At 39.9% G+C, this 13081-nt stretch overlaps 1 protein-coding gene across 1 annotated transcript; it reads right to left on the bottom strand.

Annotated features, from left to right (window-relative positions):
• Positions 1-7681: 7681 nt before the first annotated feature.
• Positions 7682-8609, bottom strand: LOC128628594 (ornithine decarboxylase antizyme 1-like). Its single transcript, XM_053673414.1, is given in 2 exon segments — positions 7682-8345; positions 8347-8609. Coding segments are annotated over 2 exon segments (684 nt in total). The 5' UTR covers positions 8551-8609; the 3' UTR covers positions 7682-7865.
• Between the last annotated feature and the right edge of the window lie 4472 nt (positions 8610-13081).

The following is a 13081-nucleotide window of genomic DNA, read 5'->3' as shown; positions in this document are numbered from 1 at the left end:
CCATTGTATCTCAGTCATATCCACTCATATAATAGGTGCCTCTCAATCTCCAAGAATTACTTCTTAAAATAGCTACAAGTAAAATCCAGATAAGCACAAACTACATAGTGAGTGGTCTGTATTCTGTGTTGAGCGGGGATTGGGAACACCTGTAGATCCCAGGCTGACCTCCTGTCCCAGAGTTGCAGGGTTGGGGCTGGGCTGCTTTTCATTAGGTGAGGGGCCCTATTTGCATGTCCTACTACTATATACACATATCTCAGGTTGAACAATGGAAAGAATAACATGGCCCCAGAGTGTGATTTGCCCAAGGGTGCATGTCCATTAAGAATTATTCATTTTTGGACAGTTTGGTACAGTAGCTTTTAGTATCCATCTGTTGCTGAAGTTTTGGGGTTCAATCCCATGTTGGAAACATATAAACCCTTGTCTGGGCATGTACAGGGGGACCCTCTCTCTTTCACTCTCTTACTGCAGAGAAGATTGTGTCCGGGCTTATGTAGAATTCTCCTCACTGTCTGGCACCCTAATACATGGCTGTGTCCTATCTGTCTGGCTGTTTAGTATTAAACAAACTTGGCTCCTGGAAGTTCCTCTGGTGATGTTGAGTTGGGAATCCAGCATTGGACTGTAGTTTGTGATTTTATTATACCATGTAACAGTATCCACACCAACCCCTTCATTGGTTTCTGGCAAGCCCAGTACACTCCATGGCTCATTAAAGAGAATCCAGAGACAGTACAGATGATGGAGAGGGTCTCTGTGAGCTTCACCAGTCCTGGGTATACACCTGCATCAACACCTGGGACAAAACCCAGTGGAAGCCAGAGCCACTGCTGTTCATGAACATTTAGGTATTTTCTGAAATGGTATGATGTGTCTAATCCAGATCCTGTACTTCATGAGTCTTCAGACCCATATTTCTAATAACACTCTCACAAAAATCAGTCATGTTTGTGCCATGAGACACTAAGTTCAGCATTCTCCCCTTAGCCAGATCCAAAGTCACTCCCAGATTTGTGGGTAATTTTTCCAACAGCAACTGGCTCCCACAACCTGAGCCTTTTCTAGTCTCTATGGCCACTGTATCCAATCAGCATGGACAATGTTGGCTGACCAAGTTCTGAGAGATTTTGTAAAAACATGCAATAATGAACCCATGAAAATAGTGGTGAATTGACCGTTATTTAAATATTTGTCCCAATAAAACCAACAAAAATTTTAATAAAGGAATTAAAAGAGAAGCCTACATAGAGAATATATTTTGAAATTATTAGGCTGATAAAAGAATGAGGACATTACACATTAAGAATATCATAAATTATGTGAAAGAGCCCTGCACCCTCTGGCCACAGTTACCATCCTCAGAAACAAGGATGTGTTATGATGGGAGTGAGGGTTACCTGTCAGGGTAGAGTTTCCTCTTACTATGAGAAAATCTATGCTTGAAATTGTCCTGATTTTCCTCCCTCTGAATCCCAATATTACTGACACTGAGTAGAGACATCAGTTAAACTGATGCCATAATTATTCCATCATATAAAGAATTCACAGATGTAGACATGCATAATTGGCTTAGGAACTCTGAAATATTCATGAGTGTGCATTAGAAAACAGATTGCACTGGGAGATACAGCCCCGATCAAAACCTCCCCCAAAATTGTGACTTTTTCTACCTTGTGCTTGGTGTGAATTTACTCAGTGAAAACAATGCCATAAATAAATATTAAATTGAAACATATTGGTTTATTTTTATCTTTTTAATTGTTGTTCAAGTACAATTGTCTCCATTTTAACATCACCATGGTCCCTTGTACCACTCATCTCCACCTCCCACCCTCAAACCTACCCTCTTTGGCTTTGTCCATGTGTCCTTTACACATGTTCCTTGATGGACCTTTCCCTATTTTACCCATTATCTCTCTCCCCCTACACCTCTGTTTACTGTCAGTTTGTTCTTTATTTCAATATTTTGTTTGCTTGTTTGTACTTTTTAGGTTCCACTTATAGGTGAGATCATATGATATTTGTCTTTCGCCACCTGGCTTATTTTGCTTACCATAATGCTTTCCAGTTCAATCCATGCTGTTGCAAAGGGCAAAAACTCCTTCTTTCTCTCTGCTGCATAGTATGCCATTGCATAAATGTATCATAGTTTTTTTCATTGACTCATTTATTGGTTGGCACTTAGGTAGCTTCCAGCACATGGCTATTGTTAATTGTGCTGCTATGAACATTAGGATGTGTAGGTTCTTCTAAACTGGTGTTTCAGAATTTTTAGGGTATAATCCCAGCAGCGATATTGCTGGGTCAAAAGGCAGTTTCATTTTTAGTTTTGTGAGGAAATTCCGTACTCTTTTCCACAATGGCTGCACCAGTATGCATTCCTATCAACAGTGCACTAGGAAGGAAGACAAACACTTCAATTAAAAATGGGCAAAAAAACTTGAACAGACACTTCTCCAAGGAGGATGTATAGAGGATCCAGAGACATATGAAAAGATGCTCATAATCACTAGCCATCAGAGAGATGTAAATTAAAACCACAATGAAATATCACTTCACACTGGTGAGAATGGACATCATAAACAAATAAAAAAACAAGTGCTGGAGAGATTGTGAAGAAAAGATTGGTTTATTCTGTTTTTTTAAATTTTACACTAAGGAAAACATTTGAATATAAAATTACAATGAAAAAAGACAAATCCAGAGGTTGCACAGGAGAGTTTCAAAGGTCCCACAGGCTGCACCAAGCCTCCCCCAGACTCCACCAGCTGCACCTCACATTGGACACCTGCAAACACAGACTTCAGTTCAGGAAACTGCCAACCATTCAGTTTCTCTCAGTCAAGTCCACTCACATACTCTGTGTCTCCTGTCCTTCATAAATTGTCTCTTAAAATAGCAACGAAGACTTCCACCAAGATGGAGGCATAGATGGAGACACCTTGCTTCCTCACACAACCAAGTTTAGAGACAACTAAATATTAGCAACAGAAAAAACAGCCAGAACACAGAAAATTGAACTTTTCAGAAGTCTGATAACAACAAATTCTTCAGCCTGACTGGTAAGAGGGGTGAAACCAGCAGCTGGCAGAGTGGGGTAGCACAGGAAAACTCAGTCAGATGGACTCAGGCATGCGGAATCCAGGCACAGGGTTGGACCTGGTGGGCAACTCAGCAAGCAGTCGTGGGGAAACAGCGAGGGAGCAGGCCTGCGGGTTGACTGCGGTCGCGCATTTCTGTGTGAATAGACAAGCAAGGCAGTGGGCAATTGGACGAGAGCCAGCAGCCCCAGAAGCAAGCGGCTGTGGAGGGTGCGCCATTTCCCCGCTCTGACCCTGCCTCCACATACAGCATCATTATCCAGCGACATATGTGGCCCTGCCCCCATGAACACCTAAGGCTCTGCTCTTCACCCAGCTGCAAGAAACAGCAGAGGGGGCCAGCATTTCCCCGCTCTGACCACGCCTCCTCATACAGTGTCACAACCCAGTGACCTGGGAGTCCAAGGCTCCGCTCCTCATACTTAAGGGGCGCAAACAGACCAAAAATGGCTCAAGAAGATCTCAAAGCCTCAGAGCCTATAAATCTAAGCGATGAAGAAATAGCAAAACTCGCAGACACACAGTGTAAAACACTGGTGATCAGGATCCTCACAGAACTGGTTGATTATAGCCACAAATTAGACAAACATATGAAGGCGAAACTAATTGAAATGAATGGAATTGCACAGGAAACCAATAGAGATGAAAAGGAAACTGGGACTCAAATCAATGGAGTGGAACAGAAAGCAAATAATGGCCAAACAGAAAAGAGTCAAGAACCAAGAATTAAAAAAAAAAAAAATGAGGAGAGGAACCTCCAGGACATCTTTAAACACTTTAACATCTGAATTATAGGGGTACCAGAAAGGGGAAAGGAACAGCCACCAGTGGAAAACTTATTTGAACAAATAATAAAGGAGAATTTCCCCAATCTGGCAAAGGAAATAGACTTCCAGGAAATCCAGGAAGCTCAGAGAGTCCCAAAGAAGTTGAACCCAAGAAGGAACACACCAAGGCACATCATCATTACATTAGCCAAGATTAAAATGAAGGAGAGAATCCTAGAAGCAGCAAGAGCTAGGGGACACTCACCTACAAAGGAGTCTCCATCAGACTGTCAGCAGATTTCTCAAAAGAGACCTTACAGGCAAGAAGGGGCTGGAAAGAGGTATTCCAAGTCATGAAATCAAAAGACATACAACCAAGATTGCTCTATTCAGCAAAGCTTTCATTTAGAATGGAAGGACAGATACAGTGCTTCTCAGATAAGATCAAATTCAAGGAGTTCATCATCACCAAGCCCTTATTATATGAAATGTTAAAGGGACTTATCTAAGAAAAAGAAGTTAAAAAAACATGAACAGTGAAAGGACAGCAAATTCAGTTATTAACAACCACACCTAAAACAAAAGCAAACTAAGAGAACAGCTAGATCAGGAGTGAACCATAGAAATGAAGATCACCTGGAGGGTTAGCAACAGGGGAGTGGGAGAAGAATAAGGGGGGAGAAAGTACAGAAAATAAGTAGCATACATGGTAGGTAGAAAATAGATAGGGGGAGGGCAAGAATAGTATGGGAAATATAGAATCTAAAGAACTTGAGACATGTGGACATAAAGTAAAGGGGGAATCGTGGGAAGGGGGTATGCAGGGTGGAGGGGAATGGAAGGGGAGAAATAGAATGACTGTAAAGGCATAATCAATAAAATATATTTTAAAAATGCAATAAGCAAAATGTATCACACACACAAAAATGAAACAGAAGAGAATAAGAGAATAGGAAAGGGAAGAAGGAGGGTAAAAGAAAGTAAAAAATAAATAGTATAGAAAAATTAAAATGGAATAAATAGTAGAAAAAGAAAAATAGAAAATAAGAATAAAGAAGAAAATAGCTAAAATAGAGTAAGTGAAGGAAAGAGAATAAGAGACATGAAAGAAAAAAGAAAAGATAATATATTAAAGAAAAAATAAAGAAAATGTTTTAAATGGCTAAAATAGGAAAAAGTGTGGATTGATTCTCAGATGGTTGTTCCTGCTGGAATCACACTCAGGATATGCTACTTCTGAAGTGTTGGGTTTCAGAAGCTGTAACCCCACTGACATGTGAAAAGGCTCCAAAGATAGGAAACCTTGAGACCATAAGCCAGTAAGGAGAGAAAATTTATTTCATCCTCTGTCCTCTTTACTTTACCCTGCTTAGTCCCTGGAGGATGGCTGGACAGTCCATAATTGGTATGATTCCTTAAGAAAGGAACAACCTAAGACAGGGATAGTAACAAGGGGACCATCTGGGAAGAATTTAGGGGATTATGAAGCAGGGACAAAAACCCTCAGCCCTCAGCTTCATCACAGCCTGAGTCCTCATTCTATCTGTAAAAAGTCTCCTAATTTCTGGGTTGCCTTTCTTCCCCCTAATGATTCAGGCCTGAAACAATGTTGAAGAGGGATGCATCCCTGTGCAGGGAAAGAGGTTTCCAGGAGCAATCAGACCTAAGAAAGAATACTTTAATACAGCAAAAGAAGATGTCAATGGAGTAGGATGAAGAGTATTCCAGCTCCCATACACGTGGGTGAAAATCCTGGCATAGCTACTGAGAAACAGTGCAATCAACTAACAGATCCACAACATTTATGAAGTTGGGAGAGCAGCGATTGCAACAGACGCTGAGGGTCCAGTCAGTGGCACGTCAGTGGCATATTGGGGAGTTGAGTGGAGACAGAAGCTGTGGCGGGCCAAAGACCACAGCTGGGTGGCCCCAGTGCTGTCACCATTGTGGCAGGCCTGGGGGAGTCTTCCATGGGAACCCAGACACTTAGGAGCCCCAGTGCTGCTGTGGTTGAGGCAGGTCTGGGACCTGCACCAGAGGTGTCATTTATGGGAGCCTGGACACTCAGCTGCCACCATCGTGGTGGGTCTGGGACCAGTGCCGGAGGAGTCATACATGGGAGCCAGGGTACCCAGTGGCCTTGGTAGGCAACCAGCGTGGGTCAGCACCTTTCTCCTTCTCCAACTGGGCAGCGCCAGGCAGAGGCCTTATCTGCTTGAGTTTACACAGAGAGAAGAGAGTAATAAGAACAAAGGGCTGTGTTCAACTGCGGACTCTGTGGTCATCAGCCCAGGAGAATTGAGAGGCACATTGTTGTCACTGGTATGGCTGGGGATTGGGCTAGGCTGAGAGACAGGCTATCTGGAGAGGGCATTTTTTGTTGTTTGTTTTGGAAAATGGACTGAGGTGCTTTCCTGCGATGGCTTGGTTTGTTTTCCACCCAGCCTGATGACGAGGAAGTACCATGCCAGAGACTGAGGGACCCAGGCAGTCTGGGGGGTGCACTGGTGCCTGCATCCCAGTCTGGTAGCCCCGCTGGTACATGCTGGCAACCCAACCCACAGAGAGGTTTTGCCACAACCAGAAAAACTGGTTTGGACAGTTTAAAACCCACAAGGGAAGTTTTCTTGTTTTGTGGTTTTTTTGTTTGTTTGTTTTTTAGTAATCTTATAGATTTTTAATATTATTATTGCTTTATCTTTCAATATTTTGACCCTCTCCTTTCTTTTTTTTCTGTTTTTATTCTTCTTCCCAAACTTATCGCTTTTTCCTTACTTCTCCTGCCCTTTTTTGTGTTGTTTTCTTTTGTTTGTTTGTTGCTTTGTTTTCTTTTACCCATGAGAGACACAAACAATGGGGAACTTCTAAAAGACCAGAGTGGGTCCCAAAGAGAGGGCATCTCAACAGTAGAGACAGAGAGACAAAGTTCACTTTGCTGTAGCAGAGAAGCCACAAATTGCTGCATACTTGTATTATTATTTTTTATTATTCCCACTTCTTTTATATTCTAATAGTATCTTTGTATTCCTCCTCCTTCTGTATAGGCTTCTTAGTATTGGCTGGTTATATTGTATTATTTGACAGGTTTATTCTGTTCTTTTCTCCACAATGTATTTCTATTTTCTATACCTCACACCTCTTGTTTTCCTTTAGCACACTACCCAAAGCTCTACACCTCCTATTCAGACAGATCTCATAGAGTTTCTCATATGATTGTTGCTCTAATAATATTGTAAATAATAGCTGTTCTATAAAACTGTAAATACTTCACAACAAATCTCCCAGATCTTAGCCCACTTTACAAGTTCCCAAATTCGATTACTGTAGGGATTAACTCTATTTGCTTACACACTACACCTATTTACTATTCCTCACTCTCCCCTTACCTCAAAATCTGACCATCTGCAACCACAATGCTTTCTGGTTCCAACTCACAAAACTTACCTCCCCAATAAGAGGCTTATATTTTGTCCATCCTTTTGTAAAAGAGGCAAGTTGGGTTGAAGTTTATGGTTAACACTGTATATAGCCTAAAGATTGTCTATCTCCTCTCTACTGGCTGTGACTGTAAATATCATAAAATACTCTTCTGCTGTCAAAAACCATGTTGCCTCCCCCTCCAACTGATTACACACACACACAAAAAAAAGGAGTAGGTGAAATCGGAGAACATCAAGATACCTGCAGAAGTCTGAAGCACTGAAATTTACAGGTAATCTACAACAAAAGTTTACTCCATAAACCCAGGGAGGCAGAAAAGATCAATTTTATTTATTTATTTATTTATTTTTTATTTTTTTATTTTTTAAATTTAGAGTGAGCGTTTATTTGCACAATTACAACATGCGGACAAACCCAGAGGAAGGAATAAGCCTGGCATTTGCACCAGGCACAGCAGTTGGTCACACCACTCGCACAAAGCGAGACACAAAAAGGGGGCCATGGTCTGTGATGATGTCAGTGGTGGTGAAGGGTACAGGCGGCACAGCTGCTACTCATCCTCATCAGAAGACTCTCTCTCAAACGTATATGCCATGAAGCAAGTGTCGGGTCTCTTGGGGACAAGGGGATGCCCCGGTCTCACAATCTCAAAGCCCATAAAGCTGAAGGTTCAGAGCAGAGCGGCTCTGTCATCACGGTTCTTGTGGAAGCAAATGAAGACATGGTCAACATGCAGCTGCTCCTCAGCAAACTCAAGAACAACTGCAAAGCTGTTTTTGCTCCCCTCTGGCAGAGCACCGCCTGGGATCTCAATGTAGAGGCAGCTGCTGCTCAACACTGCTCTCCAATTAATGTGTTTGGCATCTGTGAGCCTGGTCTGGACGTTGAGAATTTTCGTCTTGTTATTAGACGTTAGTTCCTCTGTTACATTCAGCCTATTATCAGAGTAAAATAAATTAGCTGAAAGATTGTGATCCCTCTGACTATTCCCTCGCCCACCTGGGATCTTCAGGGGTGGGTGAGGGACATCAGGAGCACCACTGAGGCCCTGGACCCAGGTTACTACAGCAGTTGAGAGAGACCCTGGAACTCTCACTGCTGCGTCCACCGTGGCTGTGCAGGCTGAGGAGCAGCATGGTGCGTGTAGCGTGGATGGTGGCACTAGGTTTATTTCCCTCCTTCTCTCTGGCGAAGCAGTGGCTGTTGAGGATCCGCTGCAGGGAGGATTTCACCATCCGGCCGCTGGAGTCCGAAACCAGGAAAACCTCCGCTGCGCCTCACTGGGCAGCCGCCACTGCTCACTGTTCGCAAAAAATCAGAAAAGATCAATTTTAGATGCTTAGGTTAATAAGAGTCTCACAAATAATGGGAAGACAAACAAACAATCCCCAAATGAAAGAAAAAGCAGAACCCTCAGAAAGAATGTTAGATGAAATAGAGGCAAGTCAACTATCAGATATTGAATAAAAAGCAGTGGTTATTGGGAAGTTTAAAGAGCTCACAATGAGCTACCAGAAACTACAGGAAAGCTATAATGATCTCACCACATACTATACCGACATGAAAAAGGAAATAGAAACTATCAGCAAGGGACAAGAGGAAATAAAGAATACAATTTCTGAATTGAAGAACACAGTAGAAAGTTTCAAAAGTAGAACCGATAAGGGAGAAGATTGGGTTAGCAAGTTGGAGGAAAAAGTAGAAAACATCTCACGGAAAGAGCAAGAAAGGGAAAGGAGGCTCAGAAAGAATGAAGAGGGATTAAGAGAAAATGCAAGATAATATGAAACATAATAATATCCGTATAATAGGAATACCAGAAGGAGAACAACAAGAACAAGGGATAGAAAATATATTTGAAAAAGTAATGGGAGAAAATTTTCCTAATTTGATGAGACAAAGTCACACAAACCCAGGAATCACAGAAATTCCCAATCAAGAGAAACCCAAAGATGCCCACTTCAAGACACATCATCATCAAAATGGCAAAATTCTAAGACAAAAAGAGAATCTTAAAGGCAGAGAGAAAGAAAAAGGAAGTAACATACAAAGAAGCCCCAATAAGGTTAGCTACTGATTTTCAATGGAAACACTCCAAGCAAGAAGAGAATGGCAAGAAATATTTCAAGTGATGAGAACCAGATGCCTACAACCAAGGCTACTTTATCCAGCAAGGTTCTCAATCTAGATAGAAGGCCAAATAAAGAGCTTCCAAAACAAAAGAAGTTTAAAAGAATATGCCTACACTCACTAACCCAATCTTCTGCCTCATCAATTCTACTTTTGAAACTTTCTACTGTGTTCTTCAAGTCAGAAATTGTATTCTTCATTTTTTCTTGTCCCTTGCTGATAGTTTCTATTTCCTGTTTCATGTTGGTACAATATGCGGTGAGATCACTGTAGCTTCCCTGTAGTTTCTGGTAGCTCATTGTCTAAAAGAAGTCTAAAAGAATATGCCAACCAGTCCTAAAAAAAATACTAAAAGAACTACTTTAAGGAAAGAAAGAAAAAGAGAGGAACAGAAAGGAACACAGATACAGAATTGGAAATGAATAAGTGCCTATCAATAATAACCTTAAATGTAAATGAATTAAATGCTCCAATCAAAAGACACAGAATAGTTGAATGGATAAGAAAGCATGACCCACACATATGCTGCCTACAAGAGACCCACCTTAGGACAAAAAACCATCACAGACTGTAAGTGAAAGACTGGAAACAAATCTTCCAAGCAAACAAGAAAAAAAAAGCCAGGGTAGCAATACTCATATTAGACAAAATAGACTTCCAAAAAAGGGCCATAAAAAGAGACCCAGAAGGCCACTTCACAATACTCAAGGGAAGAATCCACCAAGAACACATTAACATCATAAATATATATGCATCCAACATAGGAGCACCCAAATATATAAAGAAAATCTTAGAGGATTTCAAGAAAGATATAGACAGCAACAGAATTATAGTAGGGGATTTTAACACCCTACTATAAAAAATGGGCAGATTTTCAAACAAAATATCAAAAATGATATTGCAGCATTAAACAACACCCTAGGTAAAATGAACTTAACTGATATATATAGAACCCTTCAACCCCAAGAAGCTAAATACACATTATTTTCAAATGCACTTGAAATATTTTCAAAGATAGAACACAAAACAAGATTCAACAAATTCAAGAAAATTGAAATTATATCAAAAATTTTCTCTGACCACAAGGGACTGAAATTGAAAACCAACCCCAAAGCAAAAAACCCCAAAACACCGAAAAAAATGGAGACTGAATCGTATTTGATTAAACAACAAATGGGTCAACAACAAAATTAGGGAAGAAATCAAAAAGTTTCTGGAAATAAATGAAAATGATCTCACAACAACCCAAAACTTATGGGACACAGAGAAGGCAGTCCTGAGAGGGAAATTTATAGCAATAGAGGCCTGCCTAAAGAAGATAGAAACATTTCAAACAAACAACCTTACTCTATGCCTTCAAGAACTCAAGGAACAACAACAAAGAAGACCTAGAGCAAGTAAGAGGAAGGAAATAACCAAGATCAGAGCAGAACTAAATGACATAGAAACTGAAAGCACAATTCTAAGGATCAATGAATCCAGGAGTTGGTTCTTTGAAAAGATAAACAAAATAGACAAGTCTTTAAGTAGGCTTATCAAGAAAAGAAGGGAATGGACACAAATAAACACAATCAGAAATTAAAGAGGAGAGATTATAACTGATACCACAGAAGTACAAAGGACTATAAGAATTACTATGAAGAACTGTATGCCAAGAAATTTGAAAACCTAGGGGAAATGGACATATTTCTAGAAAAATATAATATTCCAAAACTCAATGAGAAAGAAGCAGAAAACTTGGACAAACCAATAACAGCAAATGAAATTGAAGCAGTAATAAAAAAACTCCCATTACACAAAAGCCCTGAACCAGATGGTTTCACAGGAGAATTCACAAAGCATTTAAGGAAGAGCTAACCCCTATTCTCCACAGACTATTCCAAAGAATCCAGAAGGATTGAAAACTCCCAAATTTTTTTTATGAAGCCAGCATCATCCTAATTCCAAAACCAGATAGAGACACAACAAAGAAAGAAAACTTCAGGCCAATATCACTGATGAACACAGATGCTAAAATCCTCAACAAAATATTGGCAAATCACATTTAACAATATATGAAAAAATCATACACCATGACCAAGTGGAATTCATCCCAGGGATGTAGGGATTGTTCAATATTCGTAAATCAGTAAAGTAATACATCACATAAACAAAGGTAAAGACAAAAACCACATGATCATACCAATAGATGCCGAAAAAGCTTTGGATAAGGTACAACACCCATTTATGATAAAAACACTCAGCAAAGTGAAAATAGAGGGAGCATTCCTCAATTTATAAGGGCCATATATGAGAGACCTACAGCCATCATCATACTCAATGGGCAAAAACTAAAATATTTTCCACTGAGATCAGGAACAAGACAAGGTTGTCCACTTTCACCACTTCTATTCAATATAGTATTGGAAGTTTTAGCCACAGCGATCAGGCAAGAAAAGGAAATAAAAGGCACCCAAATTGGAAATAAGGAAACAAACCTGTCACTGTTTGCAGATGACATGATAGTGTACATGAAAAATTCTATGGACTCTGCCAAAAAATTGCTTGAACTAATTAATGAATTTGGCAAAACAGGGGGTTGCAAAGTCAATATCCAGAAATCAAAGGCATTTTTTGTATAAACTCATTCAACAATGAATCAGCAAAAGCAGAAATCAAGAAAAAAAATCCATTTGATACAGCAAAAACAAAAATAAAATATCTGGGAATAAACCTAACTAAGGATGTAAAAGGCCTGTATGCAGAAAACTACACAACACTGTAGAAAGAAATTAGGGAAGACACAAATGGGAACATATACCATGTTCATGGATTGGAAGAATTAACATCATCAAAATGTCCATACTACAGGGAGCAATTTACAGATTCAATGCAATACCTATTAAAGTACCAATGGAATATTTCACAGACATAGAATAAACACTTCAAAAATTTATATGGAACCATAAACGACCCTGAATAGCAGCTGCAATTTTGAGAAAGAAGAACAAAGTACGAGGGATCACAATACCTTATATCAAACTGTATTACAAGGCCACTATAATCAAAACAGCCTGTTACTGGCATAAAAAAGGGCACATAGACCAATGGAACAGAACAGAAAGCCCAAATCTCTACAGTCAATTAATATTTGACAAAGGGGGCAGTAACATAAAATGGAGTAAAGATAGATAGCCTCTTCAATAAATGGTGTCGGGAGAACTGGACAGCTACATGCAAAAAAATGAAACTTGAGCCCCAACTTACGCCACACCAAAATAAATTCAAGGTGGGTAAAAGACTTAAATATAAGTCTTGAAACCATTAAAGTCCTAGAGGAGAACATTCGCAGGAAAATTTCAGATATTTCACGCAGCAACATTTTTACTGATATGTCCCCTAGAGCAAGGAATATAAAGGAAAGAATAAACAAATGGGATCTCATCAAAATAAAAAGCTTCTGTGTGGCTAAAGAAAACAGTATTAAGTTAAAAAACATATTTGCCAATGATATCTCAGACAAAGGTTTAATTTTCAAAATATATAAAGAACACACACGATCGCATTCTAAGAAGACAGCAACCTAATTAAAAAATAGGAGAAGGAATTGAACAGACATTTCCCCAAGGACATACAGAACACCCAGAGACACATAAA

The sequence above is a fragment of the Artibeus jamaicensis genome, unplaced genomic scaffold (genome assembly GCF_021234435.1).
Source record: "Artibeus jamaicensis isolate MK-2021 breed Jamaican fruit bat unplaced genomic scaffold, CSHL_Jam_final contig_852, whole genome shotgun sequence".
Classification (NCBI taxonomy): Eukaryota; Metazoa; Chordata; class Mammalia; order Chiroptera; family Phyllostomidae; genus Artibeus; species Artibeus jamaicensis.
This window is presented reverse-complemented; position numbering and strand designations above follow the sequence as displayed.